Raw genomic sequence first — 22,928 nt, forward strand, 5'->3', positions numbered from 1 at the left:
AACACTGAAGGTAGATGAAAGGACTAGCCTTTTTGCATAGCCTCTTTTCTAACACCCTCACATTTGATTGCTTCTCCTGTCAAGAGGTAACACTTAGGCTGGAATATGTATGTAATGGTCTGAGTATTGTAAAGGCTTAGGATCATGTGGAAATACATTTGGAGATAAGTTAAAAGGTTTGTGCTTTCTGATTATTTTTGCACAAAATCAGAAAAATAAAAAAGAATACATATTATGCTCTCAAAATTGGATCAAGGTAAAGGAATTATTTTATGCATCTCTTAAAAAATGGATTACATAGCTCACCCATGACCATGTAGATCCATGTGCATTCCACCGGGGGAGGAAGGGGGTGGGTGGGTAGGGAAGATTTCTTATATCATGCTGTGTTAATCTCTCTTCCTTAAAACTAATATCCAAATAACATAGTGGTATCTCCACAGGAAGAAACACATTTTTCCTTTAAAGAAAAGTGAGCAAATTCTATCCACCTTGTGACCTTAATCCTAATCCTGACCACATGGATTTAGCTCTCCATGTCTGCCAGACTGGTTCCGACTGGTGCTGAATTCACGATCTGTCTGGAGCACTGTGTCGTATCAGGCCTCCTAGTTTCTAGTATTAGCACAAGAAGTTCCATGTAGCTTCCATTTCTTCAAAGACCTCTGTAAATTTAGGCAGGTAAATGTACAATTACAGCAAAGGAAGCAAAGCTGGAAAAACCAAAATAATGTATACTTTTTGTTTCCTTCCGAACAGTATTCCAAGAAATTATCATTATTATCAGCATCATCAGCATTTACCGCCTTGCTTCTAGGTACAAAAGCTCATTCTGATTGTAAGTCCCAATGCAGTTTACCTGAAGAAACTCAAGGATTGTTGAACAGCAATGCTATGGCTGGAGAAAATAGCTTTAAATAGGGATACAGGATATAAATGCAGTCTCTTCCACCTTGTTCACAAGTTCTTAGAACCAACTCTGTATCAGGATTAGCGTTATTCCCATATTGCAGCCTAGTCTCCATATGCAAAACAGTTTCTTCCCAAAAATCAGTCGCCCACCCCCTTAAGTATCTTTTCTTCATAAACGTCTATTCCTCAAGTCACATCAAATGCCAGGATTATTTAAGAACCAACAGAGGCTCTGTCCTATCTTTTCTTATTAAGTGGATTCCGTGAATGAGGTAGTATTCCCTCTGCAGGAAGGCATAAAAATAATCCGAGATGAGAAAAATCTGTAAGAGAGAGGGAAAAAAAGTTGACATTAACTTCCTTTATAACAAAATGGTTGCACTTTAATGTATTGTAAACATTAAAGCTTAGCCCAATACACAGTTTAGTAGTATAAACAACATCAGACTGATTTATGGAGATATGGATTTACTTTATCTAAAGCTACACTATGATTACACTATGACAATATTACAATCAAGAAATCCCAAATTGCTAATTTCAAATCATACCCAGATCCGTATGGGTATATACACTATATCAGTGTTTCTCAAACTTTACAATTGAAGATCTGTAGATTTCAACAGTCAAAAAACTCCAGCCAGCTGGGGAATGCTGGGTATTGAAGTCCATTTTAATATTCTCAAGATTAAGGAATGCTGATCTATATTATAGATAGAACTGGCACCAAATTTGTTCTCATTAAAATTCTTTTTGTTGGAATTCCTCTGACATCAGCAGTTTTCTCCTTTCAGAGACAAATAGTCATTACAGGAAAATGCAGCCAATTCATAGCTACCTGCCAATGGCAAAGGGTATAAAGGAAAATAGATAAGAGTGTCTTAGATCGTGTATGTCTTTGCACACTGAAAAGCAACATTGTCTTTTGCCAAAAGAACAGCTTCGGTGGTGGTAATACAATCAGTATTCCAAAAAGAACATTGCTGCCTGTTGAGTTTGTGCAAGACCATGTGGGTAAGCTAATAAGATGAAAGAATGAAACTTTTGCCTTACGAAAAGTTTGAGAACCATTGTCCAATGGACTATTTTTGTAAGATATTAGGGTTTGTTTCTCCTTTGCAAACCCAACAAAACGCATTGCCAATGACAATTTGAGCCTTGCCAGCAATGCTCCTATTTTGATACAGGTTGAAATGTGGCAATCAGTTTTAGGAGACAGAAAAGCTGAAGCCAATATTGTAAGAATTTTTTTTTAGGCGAATAGATCAACACAAAAATAAAGGCTCAACTTCTGGATTTATAAAACTAAAACAATATATGAAGATAAATTTGGAGGGACAAAATATGGTACTGTAGATCCTTAAAGATGGTGTAGTTATGAACAGCTGATCTAATCTATGAGCTAATATTTCCACTAAAACTATAAATTAATGGTTTGAAATATTCAGCATAAGAGAAACAAACCAAGATGGATAGCTGCTCAGCAGTATTATGCACTGAAAAATTGAATCTTAGGTTCAACCGAGTAGTCACCTCTGTCATTTTCAGCTCCATATCTATCTCTTGTCAGCAATACTGACTAGTTATAGCAGAAAATAGAGATTTTATATAGCAACACATTTCATCACAATAAGGTTTAATGATACATAACTTGCAGGAGTGCCACTTCCCTTTTCAGATGAACAACCATTAAAGAATAGGAGAGCACTATGAAAAAGACTAGTTGCACACTGGTGATTACTTATCTACTAAATCAGATGGGTCTAGGAAATTGGCAATGCTGTCAGAAAATTCCAGCTACGACAGAGGAAGCAGCTGTCATTCCCACCTGCCAGGCTGAACCAAATTCTCATGCAAGTAATACGCATATAAGTGAACATTGTGTTTTACTTTCCCATTTTCCCCTAATAAAATGTATTTGGATTTGAGACAGCATCTTTGGCAGAAAACAGTAGGTTGCCAATATTACCCCATGTATATAATGACAAAATCATGCAAATGCTGTAATTATATATTTCAAGCAGGACAACTGATAAATCTATATGTTATGGCCTCTGTGTAATCATCTACATCATTACTTGGACACAGACAGACCCTTGATCATCACTGTTGATGCCCATTAGTTGGAAACAAAGAACCAAAAAGTCCAGTTCAACAGCCCTGACAAATATTGTGATAGCACATTTGAAAGATGGATATTAACTAAACAAATTGTATTAACTTGCCCTAGAAAAACTGTTATATAGACATATAAAGTTATTAAATTTGGTCCGATCATTGGAAAATGCAAGGATCTACATAGAGCCCTTATTAACTGAATTCCTATTTATCTCCACTCTTAATTCTGGAAAGATTTGGAGTACTTTTCTTTTTGATAGGAAACAAAGCCAAGAGCCTAAGGATATATGTTTTTATGTTTAGTACCACAGTACTTTCAAATATGTCTAGAATGTCTAGTACCTTAATACTGATATAAAACAAAAGTTAGAAATAAGAGTCTGTGAGGGCTACTTAACTCAAACACAATATTTAGTTTCACTAACCTGCCCTACATTGAATGTCAATGTGATTGCATAATAAAAATTGGAGTTGGCACTTCCTGCATAAATCCAGAGATGCCATAAAACCGGGAACAGCAGGGAACACACAATGAGGACACAGGAAAGTATAAAGACATTCCGCAAAACTGCAACAAAAAAGGCAGAGACATCATTAAAGCTGGTTAATTAATACACTGAGGCATTGTTGGCTTGTCCTATCTTAGTTACAATGGGTGGCACATACTAATTTAGAGGGTGGATCCAGAGACAGCTGCTACAGACGTCCCTTTCTTAGAATCGTTAATTAACCATAGTTCCTGTGGGGGAGGAAAACTTTGACAGGTTTATTTGTGCAGACTTCCCAACTGCACAGGCCCAGATTCTACTTCCTGAATTGAAGCAGGTGCGAACTATAAAATACAAGGATATCACAATACAATACAATATGGGTGGGTACTGGGTGGAAAGCTAATCCTGGACTGAATTCTTCATGTTCTAAAAATGAACTCTAGTATTTTATAGAATACAGTACTGTCTCCCACCACCCTTTTAAGATGCATTACTTAAGTCAATGCTTAGCAATTTAAAAATATATATTTAACATTGATAAAGTACTTTATAATTCATTGATTTATATTTAGTTTTATATTTTATAACAAGACTCCCAAAGTGATTCAACAGTACACTGAACCAGGGGTGGTATTCACTTACCTTTCCTACTGGTTCACAAATGTGAGCGCACACGCCACCTCCACACATGCTCTCAGCCTTCTGCCTATGCACATTTGGTGAAACAAGGGCCTAAATGGGATGCCATAGAACCAGGGCAGGTGGGCAGAGCCACCTGTGATTTCCGCTACCGGTTTGGGCGAACCGGTCCGAACCAGTAGAATACCACCTCTGCACTGAACCTATAAAGCCACATACTATTCTCTGAAAAATCTTATGTTTCAGATAAATACATCAGAAGAAAAAAATAAGTAGAGAATATTGCTCAGTTTTCATGAACCAACTATTCACATTTTTTAACTTTCCCAATTGATGAAATTAACACTCCACTGCTGTATCTGCTTCACTCAGAAATGTATTAAAACCGTTGGAGAAACCAGCCATTGGAAGCAGATTTTGGAGCTCCTTAGCATAGGTTGAAACCCAAATAGATCTACTTATGAAAAATTATGATATCTTATTAGATACTCTATATTTCTTCCTGGCCCAGTGTCAAGGTAAGGACCATTATGCACAATTACCACATTAATAATAATATAGAACTCACACTGATATAGGTGGCTCCAGAGAGGGAGGAAGGCCATGTAGAGAGCAATATCACCTACAGTTGGGTAGGACTTAAAGATGGAAATGATGGCCAACTGAACAAACATGAAGAACATGGGATGTTCCCTAGAAAAGAAAAGAAAAGACCGTAAGTAATTGGGTGACTGAGTTGCTGCTGTTCTTCTGGTTTATATATTCTGAATTACAATTAAGTAGCTTTAATGCACAATATCCATTGGTGTCACTGTGTAGATTGCTCTCCCAGTATTAAAAATATAGAAGCCATTAGAGCTTCTAATTTATTTCATGTATGGATGATGCATGCAGGCATCTTAGTCTGAGGCAAAACAGAAATTTAGAAACCTTACCAAGCTGGAGAGTAGTTTTGGATTATTTCATTCAAAGTCAATTAAAACCAATTGTTTGGTATTAGCTCATGCCTGGAGGGGTTCAAACCCTCAATTTGTGTAACTTTTCTACTAACAGTGTATTATTTGCCTTAGAAATGAAAGCGCTGCTGTATATATTAAAACACTGTATATATTAAAACCTCTTTCAAAATAGTTTCTGAGAATACTCAATGAAGATTTCATTGCTCTCCTAGGTGGCTTTGGCCATGGAGAAACTGTTTTTACAACAAGGGAAAACTCCCCCAGCCTCCTGCCATAATACTTACTCCAAAGAGACTCTCTCTCATAAGATAGCTATTACAGGTAGTCCTTGACTTATACCCATTCATGTAGTGACCATTCCAAGTTACAACAGGATTAAAAAAAGTGATTTATGAACATTGGTCACACTTACAACCATTGCAGCACCCCCATGGTCACATCCTTGACAACTGGCATGTACTTACGACGGTTGCAGTCCCAGAGTCATGTGATCGCCTTCTGACAAGCAAAGTCAATGGGAAAGCCAGATCCATTTAACAACCCTATTATTAACTTAACCACTGCAGTGATTCACTTAACAACTGTGGCAAGAAAGACCATAAAATTGGACAAAGCATACTTAACAACTATTGTGCTTAGCAATGGAAATTTTGTGCTCAATTGTCATAAGCCAGGGGCTACCTATAGTGTGTGTAAGACAAAGGAAATAGAAAAAATAGCTATCGCTATATAATGCCAGTAACCTATAAAAGTGTAAATTCTTAATAGGAAAAACTAAACTGACTGAATTACTTTGAATCAATTCTTGAAAGTTTAACTTTTAGTTAAAGTAAGGTAATATCAAATATTACCAACAATTAATCTGACCTAAACTAGCATGTTACAATTATGCAAATAAATAAATGTCAAGAAGCTGCTTACTTTAATTTTAGTGCCAATGGAATAGTGTAGAAGAAAACATTGATTTGAAAAACACACACAAAAAAGAGACTGAAGTGTTCGAACATTTCAGCAAAGAAATACCAGAAAAGGCCAACATTGGGAGTCAGGTCTGGAACAGAAAGGCTGAAATTGACAGAATAATATCATCATTAGTGAATTATCTAGATCTATAAAATTATATTCAGGTTCACAAATAACTTCCAAAAGATGTCTGGGTTAGTATGTTGCAGAAAACACTATAAACAGGAAGTGTTTTTGTTCACTATGAAGACATGAAAATAAACCCAGTTGTTTTTTTTTTAAAGATACTTTTAAAATTCTTTGTGTTTGTTAAGAATTATATTCAGCCTTTTCTTCAGGAGCAAAAGTTAATGGGCGCAAGGTTCTCTCCTTCTATCTTTCCCCAAATCATTTCTATGAGATAGGTTAGCTCAAAAGAGAGTGATTTACTGAAGAAACATCCCTAAAGCTGGAAGAAAGGATTATATATTTATGTCTTTTTAATTATGATATAGAATGTCTTTTGTCCAGAAACATATTAAGCCTAAGCATGACTGGTCATAGTGATTTCCAATGATCCAGTATGATCTAGTAGTTAAGGCAGCAGGTTAGAAGCCAAAGAATTAGTTCTAGTCCCGCCTCATGCATGGAAACCGACTGGATGACCTTGGCCCATTCATTCTCTCTCAGTCCAACTTAGGTCACAGGATTGTTATTGTGGGGAAAAAGAGGGTGAAAATCTGGGTGCGCCTTATACACGGAATACAGCAGTTTTGGCCTCCTGAACCCCCGCCCCCTTTGCAAAAATGGCCATACATAGCCTTTAGGAGGCTTCCAGAATGCTCCTGGGGGTTGGGAAGGGCTAAAATGAGCAAAAAATGGGCCGTTTTTTGCTCATCCCACCCCCCATCCCCAGGAGCACTCTATAAGCCTCTTAAAGGCTATGCATGCTCTTTTTTTTTTTGACAAAAAATGGGCCATTTTTGCGAAAAACGGGCCATTTTGGGGAGGTCTGCAGAGTGCAAAACTTTTTTTTTTAATTTGCCTCTTCAAAATCTTGGTGCATCTTATACTGCGGTGCATCTTGTACTCTGAAAAATACGATATTTAAATAAATAGGTGGGATATTAATAAATACATAAAATAAAAATAAATAAAACTTACTGAATTCTAAACTAATTCATTGCCGGAGGGATGAAGTAACTGAGCCCTGACTCTCCAGCCTAGTCAACTACCGTATAATTGTTCCTCTCAGTTGCAAAATGCATTATATTTTACCAATCATACCCAACAGAAATAGAGTATTAGCATTCATCTGAAAATGTTTTTGATTTTTATTCAAGAAACTGAAGTCCACCATTGCTTGCCTTTTCACAGCAGCAAGTTTTGTTTCTTTTAACAATTTTATTTTGGGTTTTGGGTGGGGTCTTTATTAGTAAAAAATATATATTAAAACCCCTCAATAATAAAAGAGCAGAAAATAAACATCCATTTTCAGTACTTCTACTCAAAAGACAATTGTATAGATAATACAGAGTCACGGTTGAGATGGGTGGGGAAAGAAGTAGAATAAATGAATATAATAAAAATAAATAATATATTTGAACTTTATCATTTAATAATTTCTCAAGTGTACGTCATTTATAATCTAAGATTATGCTGATCTTTTTGCATAGAGTGAAACAGGTTGCAAGACAAATGTCAGCAAATAACATTCAAAACTAGTAAAAGCAATTTGAAAATTATATTTCTTTTTTACTGTCACTTACTGTCATTTCTGGGAAAGTGTTTGGAAACAAAAAAAATTCAAAGACGCTAAATAGACAACGTGGTCCAAACCACCGCACTATATTGACTTTCCTATAAAATAATCCTGGCAGGTGTGTACGGAGATTTTCACTCAGCCAGGCCACAGTTGCCCCAAAGATAGTTTTGAAATATTTCACTTCTTCTCTTAGAAGCTTCTTCAGTTCTGGAAGAAATGGGAAAACTGAAGACGCTTCTTAGATGAGAAATGAAACATTTTCAAAGAAAAAATAAAAAGAAAGTCCAGTGACGTTTTGAAAACCATGTTTGGGACAATCCTGGCAAGTGCTAATCTAACCTACTTTTCAAAATCCAATGAAGATGTTTCATCTTTTATATGCAGCTTTTTACATGCACTGCAGCATTTGTGAACATAGCTTTTCTCATTCCACAAAATTTAAGCTGTGGATTTTTTAAATCATGCAACCCAGGATAACTTAATCACACTTCTATTTCACTGAACTAATTAAACACTACTCAGGTCATTCAGATCAACAAAGGTATATTATTTATCCAGAATGCTGAAGCAAGAAATCGTCTAATTAGTAAGCCATTGAACAAAAGTAAATGTTTTTAAAATAGAAGGCTTAATTCAATTGTTTTCTTTTGTTTTGTTTCATACTTTGAACTCACAATTTTGGGAAAGAGATCTTTGTCCTATATGAGGTGGTTATAATGCAGACGAACAGGATCTACTTACATAAAACCATAAACAGATGGAATGAAATCCCACGAGTTGAGGACAAAGAATGAGAGGAAAATTATCACCATCAGACTCCCCAAATATAGTCCTGCATATTGCATGGAGTAAAACCAGAACTCCTTGCTTTTCATTTTCACTGGTATGAACTGACGCTGGAGAGAGAAAAAGTGACAACGAAGTATAGTTTTGTAATGTCTGTACGTAGTTTCTTGCAAGCAAACTGCATGAAAAAGCTTTCTTTCAATTTAACACATTTATTTCAGATATTAAGTATAGACATTAGAAGAAAAAATTGCTATGGGAAGATTAACTCTCAAGCTCATATAACAATTAGGAAGCTATTGTGTTTACGATTGTGTAGTTTTTCCTGCATAGGAAGGAATTGATCTAGCTGAAAAAAACTGTCTGGATATATCTAGAACGTGAAAATCCATCTTTGCAGGAGGGATGGTACAAGATACCTTGAAGGAAATAATAGTGGATCCACTCCTTTGTTTCTTAATGATTTTTTACATAATAGCGTTGCAGTTCACAAAATTGCATATAATTTTATTTATTAAAATTTTATGCCACCTAACTCCCCTATAAAGTGACTCTGAGTGGTTTATAGTAATGCAAATTATATATTCCATTACAACTCCGGTTGAGGCCTGATGGACTTTATCAGCCTTGGTTGCTTTCATGATTGAGCTTAATGGGAAAAGAAAATGGTAGATCAACCCTTTGGATTTTCTTGCTCTAAAAGACTTTTGAAACTATCAACCAGGCTAATCTTCTGCATTGACTCTGGATTAGGAGTTGAGAGAACAGTATTACAGCAAAGCCTTTGCAAATCTTTAGTCAGAGAAGTGGGAGAGAGGTAAATGAAAGCGAACCACTGCCAGCTGCATTCTTCTAGATTTAATTGTTTTCAGAGAAATAGCTGCGAACAGTAGTTCCCTTGAAGCAGCACAGATAATTTCCCAATGATTTTGGTCACAAGTTATGATTTCTGATCCTATGAAGATGATTTGCAAGCAATTTACAGTTTGCTTTCCCATTCTAGCCATCACCCTACTAGCAATCCTGTAGATATAGTTATTCCTTTGCAGGACTAGCAATTCATGGTGGCTAATCTTTTTATTTACTGAAGATATTAAAAAGACTCATTTGCTGTTAGGAAATAAGATACCTGTAATAAATAGAGAAGGGCTGGTGCAAACAAGGTAAGAGGATACAAAGACTGATATGTTGCTAATGCCAGAAATATAGCACTCAGAAAAGCACTACCTGCAAGATAAAGAGAAAATGGTATAAATAGCCAATAACAACAAGCTTCTAGGTGAACATGATATTTACAGTACTTAATATCTATGGCAAATCCATATAAAATGTGGGCTGGCGCAGCAATTCTCAGTAGAGATGTCGTGCATTCTGAACTAAACAGTAAAGTCTAAATGTTGGTGCCTCAACTATAAGGCTGAAATGATCCCAAAAGGAATCCAGTTTTTAAAGGCATCTGCTGCACTGGTTCCCTTCATCAATTATGTTACGGTATTTAAGAGCTCACCAGCTGTAAAGCCGATGCAACTATAAAGCTGATGAAATGTAAGGCTGATGCAATGAAGATGAATCAGCACCAATGTTCCCTCTAATTTTTTTTCAGTGTGAGCAGAAAAGTATAGTGTTTGAGCGGCATATTTTCATGCCTGAGCACCTGAATTTTTTTCACAGATGTCACTTAAGACAACAACAAAATCAGTATTATTTGAAACTCAAAGTTATGTTTATTCAAGGTACCTGCTTAATTAAAAGTGTTATATAATATCAGTATCACTTAACAACGGTCCTGCTTAGCAACCAAAATGTTGGCTCAGAAACTCTGGCATTGAAGCATGCAAGTCTTAAAGCTGTCAAGTTACAAGACCCTTGCACCCCTAACCCTTTAGGGAAAAAAAACCCAGGGGTCTTCCAACCTGACAGCTTTAAGATTTGTGGACTTCAACTCCCAGAATTCCTCCTCCAGTCATGTTGGCTCAGGAACTCTGGCATTGAAGCATGCAAGTGTTAAAGCTGTCAAGTTACAAGACCCTCGTACCCTTAACCCTTTAGGAAAAAAAAAACCCAGGGGTCTTCAAACCTGACAGCTTTAAGCCTTGTGGACTTCAACTCCCAGAATTTCTCCTCCAGTCATGTTGCAGCAACGTCATCTGCTTGGATCTGCTCCATCTTCGATTTTTTTCACAGGGGGCAGGGCTGCCGCTGAAGATGCCAACAAGCCCCCACCGCAACTAGAATATGCATTTGTTTAGCATGACATAGAATAGTCTTTCGACCAGAAGTATGGAATAAAAGAGACTGATAAATATTAAAAAAAATAAAACCAAAAAGCAGCTATTTATTTGAGTTTTAGATAAACATTTAGTTCAGATTTAATAGTGTTTCAGAGATGTGGCTGTCAGCTATTTGTGTATGTATGTTATTATTATGGAAGGTTAGATGAGATTTCACCAACATTATTCACCCCTGATTAATGCATTCATTCTAATAATCGAGTCTGACTCTGAATTACAAATCTATGTCTGAAGAATCTGGGTTAAGTTTTGGATTGGAAATTTGGGGAACATGAAAGTTTATGCATAATTTTTGTAATTTTTTCATTGGGTCTTAATAATGATTTTATTCATTTGGGATTTGGGGGTCTTTTTTCATAGGCTTAACACAGCTCTAATTTTGTCATTAGGAGCAATGTAACATTGGCCACTAATGTATTGTATACAGGTTGCCTTAGAAGGTAATACCTTTTGTAAAGTAGGAACTTAAGATAGGCAGACTTCATACAGATAAACAATTGAGAAATATTGTTCTTTTTAAAAAGCAGTGTTAATTGCTGCACCTTTCTCATATTAAGTATATTAGCTCAAGTTCATGTTAGGAAAAACTTTCAGTCTTAAAGGTTTGGTGAGGAGAAATCCAAAAATTCTTTAAAAGAATTTAAATTAAATTTGAGGCTGCCTCTACTTTCGCTCTCCCTCCCTCAGCTGTGCAGCAGCGGCAGCAGCAGCTCTCAGCCTACGTCGGCAGCGTCACACAGGCTGTGGAAGGAGGAGGAGGAGGAGGAGGAGGGAACCAAAGAGAGGCTTTTACCGGGCGTGCGCCTCACAGCCAGGACCGTCCTTGCGCCTCAAGCTGCGTTTCTTCCTGCAAAGCCCTTCGGGCAACCCGAGAGTTCCGCCTGACGCCTGAAGGGCTTTGCAGGAAGAAACGCGGCTTGAGGCGCAGGGACGGTCCTGGCTGTGGGGCGCAGGCCCGGTAAAAGTCGCTCTTTGGTTCCCTCCTCCTCCCCCTCCTTCCACAGCCTGCGTGACGCTGCCGCCATAGGCTGAGAGCTGTTGCTGCTGCTGCTGCACAGCTGAGGGAGGGAGAGCGAAAGCAGAGGCAGGGCGCCAAGCTTTGGTTAAGGCAGGCAAGGGAAACCGCGAGCCGAAAGGAAGTCTTGCTGGGAAGACGCGGCAGCAGGGCTTTAAAGGGCTCCCCCCTCCCCACCCACCCAGCCCACCTAGCCCATTCTTCCCCTGCCACAACTGTATCCAACAGGCCAAGTTGCTGGGAGGAGAAAGTTTGGGCTGCAGGACATGAGATTCCTCTGGGGAGGTCCTTTGCGGGCGGCCAGTTCTAGCAGCCTGCAAAGGACTTCCCCACGTTTGCTTTGAAAGAAATCTCTGCGCGGCAGTTAGAAACTGCTGCGTGGGGTTTTCTTGCCATGTGCGCGGCCGCGCAGCCGCGCACCTTAAAGGGAACAGTGATCAGCACTGGTATAGCCAGTTGAAGACTATGAAGGGGTCCACAAAAGTCTTTACCATTTTAGAAGGTGTTTATATAAGGCAGCCAGGAGAGGGCGTTTTTCTCTCTCCTTGTGTCCAGTATCCAGTTCTCCGTGTAGAGTCAAGAAGAAGATTGATTACTTATCAAGTATTTGCTATCACGTAGATTTCTTTAAATGTTGTATATATATATATAAACCACTGTTAAATGTCTAAGTCTCTATGTGTTGTGTTTTGCTCCTGGGTTGCATCCTAATAGTAGTCATGATGCAAACGCTATACTGTAACTCTAAACTAAGAGCAAGTGGTCTTGGTGCCTGGATGTGACTTAACTCTTAATCTCATTAGGTTTAGCTATTAGAAACAAGACATGACAGAAACCAAGAGGTTTGTAATGATATTTGTATTTCCCCTTTCCCTTTCAGGAAACCATCAGTAGCAGTATAATCAATATTCCCTTGTGGTCCTTACAAACATTAATATAATTCTGTCACTTTTAAGGAAATCTAACTGTACATGTCCCAGTAGCACACTGGAAGCCTCTTAAAGGCTAGGTACGGACATTTTGTGAAGGGGCGGAGTTTGGGGAGGAAAAAAATGCTGTATTCAGTGTATAAGACGCACCCAGATCTTCACCCTCTTTTTTGAGGAAAAAGGGTGCATCTTATACTCCAAAAATACGGTATATTAACATATATTACATATTCTGAGAGTAAATTATTTTAGAGGTCAATGCAGCCCAGGTGTTTCTGCTGAGGTTTGCATTATTTCTCTATTTACCCAGTTCTATATTTTTATGCTGTAGCAGAACTATCATGTAATATCATGCAAAGTAGATCTCAATATTCCATTATTTAAGACACGACATGAAAGAATATATTGAAAGCAGATGCAGATCATTGTTTCGGATTTAATCTGATATAAGCCACAAAAATGTTACACAGAAACGTGAAAAAATTAAATACGTTAATAAAATAAAGTATGTTTATAAAAAGCATTGGTGGTTGTTTCAGTGGCTGTTCCCAATCTGGTCCATGCAATTATTAACACTGAGACAAAGTTCCAATTTTACAAAAGTATTGTTTTGCCAATTTCAATGTCAGTGAAACATGGAAGATGACCTGGCAGGTGGCACAAAGATTAAATGTGTTCCATTAGGACTGCCTTTGAAAGATCCTGGCATTGCCTATCATGATTATTAATCCTACAATCCTACATGGAGAGGATGTGCTTCATGAGACAAGTTTTATCTCTTCCAGATCAGCATCATGCCAAGACTGCAATTAGCTGGACAACACCCGAGGAAAACAGAAGAGATGCAGATATTATAAAATTTGGTGCAGAATATTCCACGAAATGGGTAAATTGCTGATATCAAGCAGAAACATCTTCAGTTGATAAAAAACTTTGGAAAGAATTTGCTGCTCAATATGCACAGCAGTATAAAGTGGTCTATTTCAACATGAAAAGCAAAGTACATTACCTTTTATTGTTGCCAAAATGAAGAATGCAATTATAGCATTGTTGATGGCACAGGTGGATTTTGCCACACAAGACAACACAGTGTATGGATTCAATAGGTAACTGGAAAAAAGAGACATCCAAGTTCACATAGATATATGATTTTTTTTCCATCAAATTAGTCAAACAGATGCTTCATGAGGAGTTTACAACTGGAATTGATATAGAAAGATAGAAATATTCTCCTCTTTCGTTTTTGTTACTCTGCAACTGTATTTGAAGGTATGCTATCTCGATCCACAGGTAACATTGAGTCTCAAGATTAATAATCCTCTGGTTTCTCTTCAGATCGTATAAATCTTTCGCCTTTTATTAATCTTAATGGATATGTCCTCCTTGACCAAATCTGTGATAAATTCCATAAATCAATTATGTACTGTGTGAAGATGGGTTCTCTTTTGCTTGTCCAAAATCTCTTTCCAGTCAACTTCAATGGATGAACTCTAATTCCAGTACTTTAAGAGAGGGAGAAATACTTTGTCCACTTCCTTCTTTATTTTAAACACCTTTATCATGTACCTCTGCAATTGTCTTTTCTTCAAGCCAAACATTTGGGATTCTGCACTCAATCACAAAACCATGAAAGGAAAGTGAGTGGCTTGAAATGAAAGACAAACAAGTTGTGGTTGGATAGAGGTGATGACCCTCAAAAAGATAAAAGTGAACAAATGCAATATATGAAGAATTATGCAGACATAATACAAGCAAGAATAGTTTGTAAAGTATAGAAAGGTATACTTAATGGTGTTAGTAACTAGGTTTCTTTTTTCTCTTCTTCCCTGTCTTTAATTTCATCTGCTTGGCACTTCTTATTCTTTTATGTGCTTTACATAATATTTGCTTTCCCAGAAGGCAATAGCATGTGGATATGTACATAATAACAAAAGAGCTGACACATTCCAATCACTAGGAGCCCTCTCCCCTTTGGCAGATAAAATGTAAGAATAATCATTACCTTTATAATAATACAGTTTTAAGCAATAAAAGTATTCCTACTCTTTCACCAGGCAACTGTATGCCTAAATATTTTGGTTGTTTAAACAACTCCATTCGGAGGTTTTTACGTTTGCTTATTTTTGATGTCTTTGAGTCAAATCATGATTCCTGGTGACTGCCTGGACACCTCCTTAAGGTTTCCTTGGCAAGATTTTAGAAGTGGTTTGCCACTCTTTGTTTTCTAGGGCTGAGAGTGAATGGCTGGCCCAAAGGCACAGAGTTCGCTTTGTGCCTAAGACAGGAGTAGAACACAATCACCCATTTTCTAGTCCGATGCCTTAATCTCTCCACTAAACTGGTTTTCTTATTTGGGGTATAAATCTAACTTAAACAAATCTCAAATCCTCAGCCAAGAAGCATTCCTCAATCACTCAAAGTCACAGACTTCTGAAAAAGCAAAATAAGAGGCAAAGTGTCTTCAAAAATAAAATAAACGTTCCCACTCTCTCTGCATAAGGAAGATAAACTAACCATATTTTTCGGAGTATAAGACACACTTTTTTTCCTCAAAAAAGAGGCTGAAAACCTGGGTGCGTCTTATACACTGAATACAGCATTTTTGCCTCCTGAAGCCCCGCCCCTTCACCAAAATGGCTGTGCATAGCCTTATGAAGGTGTTCAGAGAGCTCCTGGGGGCTGGGGAGGGCAGAAATGAGCAAAACATGGACCGTTTTTTGCCCCCCCCAGGCCCCAGCAGCACTCTATAAGGCTATGCATGCCATATTTTTTGACAGAAAACGGGCCCGTTTTTGAGAAAAATGGGCCTTTTTTGCTTGTTTTTTGCCCCCCATCCTCCCAGGAGCACTCTGCAAGCCCCCCCCCCCAAGGCTATTCATGCCTTTGGGGGGGGGGAACGGGCCTGTTTTCCCAAAAAACGGGCTGTTTTTGGGAGGTCTGCAGAGTGTAAAAAAAATTTTTTCTTTTGGAAAGCTCTTTAACTGATTGATGAGAATTACACTGATCAAGTGCTGGGCCAGCAGAAACAAAAGTCTTAGGTGCTGCAGATTGTCAGTAATTTCCTTCTCCAGCACATGGATAATACACCTGGAAACATCTACCTACTACCTATTCTCTCTTTCTCCCTCCCTCCCTCCCTACTGTATTTTTCTCTCTCTTCCTACCTACTCTCTCTCTCTCTCTCTCTCCCTACCTATTTACTGTATTTCTCTCTTTCTCTCTCTCTCCTTTTATCTACCTATCTACCTACCTCTCCCTCCCTACTGTACTTCTCTTTCTTTCTCTCCCTCTCTATCCCTCTGTCTACCTACCTACTTTTTTTAAAAAATTGCCTCTTCAAAACCCTGGTGCGTCTTATACTCCATTGTGTCTTATACTCTGAAAAATACAGTAGTTTCCAATCTCTCTTGAAAAGCAATACTTACAACAATGCTACTTTGAGAGGAACATAGTACATTTCCATAGGAGTTCGGATAAGCTCTCCAGCATCAGATGCATATTTATCCAATTCTATTAGCAGTTTTTGCTTTTTAAACTGAATACAAAGAAAAAGTGTATAAGTAAAAGTAATGTATTTGTTTAGCAATTCTGCCCATTTTTATGATGATTCCTGCAAGAAATACTTACATCCCTAGATTGTTATCCAAGTTTATAAATTCAACATTTACACCAACTTGATTTATCATTACATAAGCCCTGATTCTTTTGTATTGACAAGATGCAATAATACCATATTTTTGGAGCATAAGACGCACCTTTTTCCCTCAAAAAAGAGGGCGAAAATCTGGGTGCATTTTATACACTGAATACAGCAGTTTTGGCCTCCCGAAACCCCACCCCCTTTGTAAAAATGGCTGTGCATAGCCTTTAGATGGCTTCCAGAGTGCTCCTGGGAGCTGGGGAGGCCAAAAATGAACGAAAAACAGGCCATTTTTTGCTCAATTTCCCCCCACCAGCCCCCAGGAGTACTCTACAAGCCTCCTAAAGGCTATGCATGGTTTTTTTTTGAGGAAAAAAAAACGGACCCATTTTTGCAAAAAACACACCGTTTTTGGGAGGTCTGTAGAGTGCAAAAACTTTTTTTTTTAATTTGCCTCTTCAAAACCTTGATGCGCCTTATACTCCGGTGCGTCTTATACTCCAAAAATACGGTAGTAGAATGCATCTTATTCAACTCATAACTGGGTAACGGACTCATGCCAGTTATCTTCAACACATTTGCCTAACATGTATTTCAAGCAGTTGCTGGCTTGTAATATTGTGTACTCTGCTTGTGATCATGGATAATGTGTTTTACAAAATTATCCTAAAACAAGCCATGGGTTATTTCAGCTGGTTTCTCCAGTTGGGAACACTAGAAGGCACAGACAAACAGTGCAGCTGAGAGAAAGGGAGCAGCCAGCTATTATTAAGAAGCATATTCATGACTGTTCATGGATTATACTCATCATTAATTCGTTATTGTTTAAGTTATCTAAATTGTAACATCAACTAATTGGCAATGACTCTGAGCACTGTACAGTAACATTTAGAAATGTCATAAAATATAAGATATAATAACCAAAGAAAGATTGAAGACAGACGTTCAAATGGGTTTACAAATGGCCAAGGATCTGCCAAACCCCTGCCCCCCCCCCGTCCAATTTTAACATTTTCCTGAAGGTGAAAGGTGGAATGGTATTCCAGAGGGTTGGAGTAGCAACATAAGAAGCATGTCTCCATGGCACTGATGGGACCCAGAACATGCTAACCCTGCCAGATCTTATGGGATAGGCAGAATGTGCATAGTTTGATAAGAATTCATTAATCTTGAAGTCACATTAAATTAGTTTTCCTCTGCAAAAATAAACAAAAAACCCTAGTCCATCCCTTGTTCTTGATTTAAGCACGCACTTTAGCCTTTAAATATAATTGTGTATATTCTGGCCATCCTATAAGACTTGGCAAGGCTTGCATCAGCCCCATCATTGCTATGGAGGCAGGCTTCTTATGTTGCTATTCCTACCCCCTGAAACAGCATTCCCCCTCTTCACTTTCAGGGAAATGTTAAAAATTTCGAGGTTTGGGGCATATCATGAATCAATCTAAAACTAGAAGTGCTAGATGTTCAACATGGATTGAGAATAGCTCTGCCAACAACTGACACATGAAACCATTCAAAGGAGCATGTTGAATGGAATCCAGCTCACAGTAAGGCACTTCCAAGCCAAGGTGTCTGAGCAGAGCAGCCTTCCTCAGCTGGATACTCTGCAAATGTCTTCTGACAACTCCCAGGATTCTCAGCCCCAAAGAACAATATGTAAAAGATCGGGAGGGAAAAACATGGCTGTATTTAGAAATAGAAGCTGGGAAGGATATAACAGTATGAAGAAAATGCGCTGAAAGTAATATAAATAAAAATGGGCTCACCAAAACTTTGTTGTAATCCTGAACAGCTAAATAAAGGGCTATAGCCGTCAAAATATCTGTAAACTGAACGGAAAACAAATCAAAAGAATACCAAACCACAGGTTATTTTCTCAATGCAAAATTGTACTTTTAGTGATTAAGCAAGTTTTCTAAATTAACATTAGGACTGTCTGAACAAATTAGTTCATATTACTATATTGGAATTAGACAATGCTCTGGCTATGTAGGTTAGAGCAGGGAAGCCATGGGTAGAATTAATTTCACAAGATGGCATCAAGGAACTGTCTCATTTTTATTAGGCATCAAAATTCCTTTGTGACAGAAAGTATTGCTGGTAGTGGATTTACAGTATTTTCAACTTGCCAGCAATGGATTTTTTTGTACACATCCCTATGGCTAAGTGATTTCTATTTTAGATAGTTATGAATGGGTGATTATGTATATAAACTTTGAGATGTCCTGATCTCAATATATACAACTGTGAAACTTTTTTACATACATGATTCAATAAATTATTTAGTTAACAAACTCTGGGATATTCAGTATTATCAAAAAACATTTTTGGAAGAAGTTTACCAGTAAATGTCAAGAAATTACGGTATACCACAGTTTCTAAAATAATTTCCAATGCCTTGGATAATTATTCAGCAGTAGGACAGCTTACCCTGAATGAAATTAGAGTTAACAGATCTGGGCTGCAAACATCTGGTCAATCACTAGATAAAAGCAAAAGTATAAAGCTACAGGTCTGGACAACCATAACAGGGCAGACAAAAAATTCTGCCTATCTCTCTCTCTTGCTAGCTATCTGTCATCCAGATTTTTGCACTCCAGATGTGGGGTTCTATTGAAAATTTCTGGAAATATAGAAAGGTACTCAAAGAGTTGACAAAGATGAACAATGGTGCTGTACATGTTACGCCAATCATTTTTTCCATATATGTTTGTTTTAAAAATACACATAAAATATTAATGTTATCCTAAACATGTTTTTTTCTCAAGAATCCTACTAAGTTCCATAAGTTCCTAATGAGTTCAATGAATTATGTTTACTTATTAATTGTGCTTAGACTTTCAGACAGATTTAGGTCTTTAAAAAAGTGTATATTGTAAATTTAAAAATGTGTTCTATGTGCAGAAGAAATCAAAGAATAAATTCTGAAAACAGAGCCAATTATCTGATGGTTGAAAATTACATACCATAAACACTAGTTCAGCATAATCAATCAGGAAATGAAAGAGGTATATTATAAACGGTGTCTAAGAAGAAGAAAAAAGAAACAATTATCTTAGACAACTTGTCTTTAGATCAAAGCTTATTTATTTATTAATTGTGAAAATGATAGCTATCTAGTGTCTTCTAAGAATGGATTTTACAGAGAATACTCAAAATCATTAATGCAAAAGTAATTCACTGTACAAGTCTAAGACTGGTGTAACAGAAAAGATACTGAAGTCGGACAGGTAGTTCACGACTTACAACCATTCATTTAATGACTGTTTGAAGTTACAACAGCACTGGAAAAAGTAACTTATGACCGGTTTTCACACTTACGACTGTTTCATTATCCTGTTGGCTGCATGATCAAAATTCAGCTTGCAACTGGCATGTATTTGTGACAGTTGCACTGCCTCAGGAACATGGGATCATCATCTGTAACCTTCCTAGCCAGCTTTCAATAAGCAAAGTCAAATGCGGGAAGTTAAATTTGCTTAATGACTGTATGATTACTTAACAATTGCAGTGATTCACTTAACAACTGTGGCAAAAAGAAAACCTTGTAAAATGGAGCAAACTCACTTAACAACTGCCTTGTTTAGCAATGGAACATTTGGTCTCAATTGTGGTCAACATAGTCACAAAGTAGTCACAACCTAGAATTTGCTATTTAAGGGTGTGAACTTAGTTTGTACTATGGCATACAAAAAATATAGGCATGTCCGCAAAAAAAGATTGTTTATATTTTTAGTTTTTATCATTTCAGTCTCATAAAGAGAAAAATCTTACTTTTGTACAATGTTAATATTTTAACAGCTGTGCTATTACAACTAATCGGTTTTTATGATAAACGGACCTGGAGGGTGACTCTTCCCTTCCAAGCAAAATACTTTAAATGTCATATTAATTTCACTTTACCTTTATGCATAGCAATAGCAATATCGTTAGGCTTATATGGTGCCCCACAGTGCTTTATAGCTCTCTCTGGGAAGTTTATAATATAGAGGCATTATTTTGCATATTGCACCCAACAATCTGGGTCCTGATTTTACTGACCTCAGAAGAATGGAAGGCTGAGTCAACTTTGAGTCCTATCAGGATCAAACTCTTGGCTGGGCAGTTTGCCTGCAATACTGCACTTTAACCACTGCGCCACAAGGGCTATCAGGTGGCATAAACATTAACCTTCCATTTAAGTTTCCTAAAACACTCTGACAAAATATCTATGAATCTTTTTGCTACTGATCTGACACTGTAAGGATAAAATTTGGTATTTTAAAAATACTTTATTAATTATACATGCGATAAGCCAGTTTCTGAGGGGAAAAAAGACTGTTTTCTCCTTATGCCAAGAACACAAGGTATTTTACTTCATGTAATCACCACCTGCATCGTAGAATTATATTTATTTATTTCATTTAACTATTTTATATATCTTTTTTCATTTTGTAAAAATATTCCCAAAGCAGGAAATAATAGACTTCAACAAATTGAGATGCGAGTTTTGAGTTATTTCTATTATCAAAAAATTAAAAAATAAGCATTCCTGTGAATTGCATTTGTGTATCCACCTATGCACTCAGGAGCTCAAGTAAGAAGACAATATAATTCTATTAAATCCTATAGATTCTTTCACATTATATTCTCTTCAATATAAAAAGCATGTTATATGGGAGAAACAATATCAAAGCAGTTCATAGCAAAAACTATATATACTTACTTCATGAAAAATATCTCCAGAATACGGAGATACACCCAAATCAAGTAAAGCTAGTCCTTCAACCACTGGAAAATAGAAAATAAGTTCTTGTAATCTACATCCTTCTTAACATACAAACTTAATGTACAAACTCAAGGTAAACCGCTCCAAACTTGATTGCAGAAAATACGACTTCAGTAACAGAGTTGTCAATGCCTGGAATGCACTACCTGACTCTGTGGTTTCATCCCCATAACTTTAACCTTAGACTGTCTACTATTGACCTCACCCCATTACTAAGAGGTCTGTAACAGGCGTGCATAAGTGCATCAATGTGCCTACCATCCCTGTCCTACTGTCCCCACTTATTCATATCCATTTCCTGTATTCATAATCATGTTTATACTTATATCTGTTATCTTATACATGCTTGACAAATTAAATTAAAAATTAAATTAAACTGCATCACTCTGAACTGCACACAGTTCTGGGCATTATCAAGAACAAATTAGTATGACCCAAGGGTAAATGTTCACTTTCTATACAATTTGGTTAATAAGTTTCTTACAAAATTGCTAGGTGACTAAATCTCTGTTTTACTCCAGAAGACATCACTTACTGTCCTAACTTTTTGCATCCCAGAGATCTGGGATGTCTCAAGTGTCAAAGAGAGTGTTGGTACTTTGACTTGTAGAAATAAAAGAAGCTCATCTAGAAGACAGCCTATTCATGATGCTTGGATCTAAAGTGTGATGTACTTGCAGCTTAGCCTGTTATAGGAACCCAAACCTTTTGGTTTGGAATGTGTGGCTTGGTGAAATTCGGGAGCCTTCTGACATCTCAGACTAAAAGCGACAAAGGCAAGATAATTTCTTGGACAAAGCCGTTAGAAAAAACAAAGCCCCTTGCAAAGAAACGCCCCAAATTCTCGCTGCTTTCCTTCTTCCTCCCCTATGTCCATTTAACCCTTCCTTAGACTCAAGGCTGAGACCGCAAGGCTCGAGGCTTAATCCTAAGAAAAACAGGAACTCAATAGGTTAAAATACATCGTGCCAACGCAGCCAAAGCGTCCTTGACACCAATATATCTTTTCCAAGGTAAAAACCCCGCTCGGTCACGACCACTCCAAGGCTCGCGAGGGCGGCGGGTGGGGCACAGCGACGCCCCACGAAGCTCAGTGCTTCCAGGCGTCCAAGCTCTTGGAGATGCCCTTTGAGGACCACCAATCCCCACCCCTGTCCCCCTCCGTAGGCCTCACCTCGTTTCCAGGCATTTAAAGGAGACGCCACCTCCACCCTCTCAGAGATGAGTCCGGCCAGGCTGGAGCGGAATAAAGCGGCCCGAACCGTTACGGCTACCAAAACCACCAACACTAAGGGAGCCACCATTTTGGCGTAAAACACCGGCCGAAACTAGCAGTAGTTCCCACGCTTGTCTGTTGCATTGAGGATCTACAGGACAGGTTACAGGAAGAACACTACAACTCCCGGAAGCCATTGCGCAGCCTTTACTTCCTGAAGATGATGGCGAAAGAGTTAGGACAAATTGCGGATGAATGAGCATAGTGTGATGCACGGCTCTTCTTCGGATTGTTTTGTACTGTATTGTATTTCTTGAAACGTTACCAAAAAGCTTTTTTTTTAAATTATACGAATAATTATTGATTCGGTTTTTCGATCGGACCTCCTCCCTAGAACCAGAAAACATGCTTTAATTTCTGAATAAGAAGGTTGCTTAGAGGGGGAAAAACTCCA

At 37.7% G+C, this 22,928-nt stretch overlaps 1 protein-coding gene across 1 annotated transcript; it reads right to left on the reverse strand.

The window, feature by feature from the left end:
• Window positions 1-1,025: 1,025 nt before the first annotated feature.
• Window positions 1,026-22,653, reverse strand: PIGU (phosphatidylinositol glycan anchor biosynthesis class U). Its single transcript, XM_014053155.2, has 12 exons — window positions 22,433-22,653; window positions 21,196-21,260; window positions 19,457-19,516; window positions 18,257-18,319; window positions 16,273-16,382; window positions 13,857-13,957; window positions 9,742-9,839; window positions 8,568-8,722; window positions 6,041-6,184; window positions 4,729-4,853; window positions 3,456-3,598; window positions 1,026-1,235 (listed from the first exon to the last, which is right to left on the reverse strand). Exons 1-12 carry the CDS (start codon window positions 22,560-22,562, stop codon window positions 1,122-1,124), a joined length of 1,308 nt encoding a protein of 435 aa, XP_013908630.1. The 5' UTR covers window positions 22,563-22,653; the 3' UTR covers window positions 1,026-1,121.
• Window positions 22,654-22,928: the final 275 nt, after the last annotated feature.

This window comes from Thamnophis sirtalis, unplaced genomic scaffold (assembly GCF_051295495.1).
Source record: "Thamnophis sirtalis isolate CommonGarterSnake01/CBP01778 unplaced genomic scaffold, rThaSir2_p1.2 scaffold_7, whole genome shotgun sequence".
Classification (NCBI taxonomy): Eukaryota; Metazoa; Chordata; class Lepidosauria; order Squamata; family Natricidae; genus Thamnophis; species Thamnophis sirtalis.

Coding starts and splice junctions, on each gene's coding strand:
- PIGU (XM_014053155.2), bottom strand. CDS start 22,562: ATGGTGGCTCCCTTAGTGTTGGTGGTTTTGGTAGCCGTAACGGTTCGG. Junction 9,840..13,856: donor CATTTTGGCAACAATAAAAG/GTAATGTACTTT, acceptor TTTATCTTGCAG/GTAGTGCTTTTCTGAGTGCT. Junction 1,236..3,455: donor TGACATTCAATGTAGGGCAG/GTTAGTGAAACT, acceptor TCTCTCTTACAG/ATTTTTCTCATCTCGGATTA.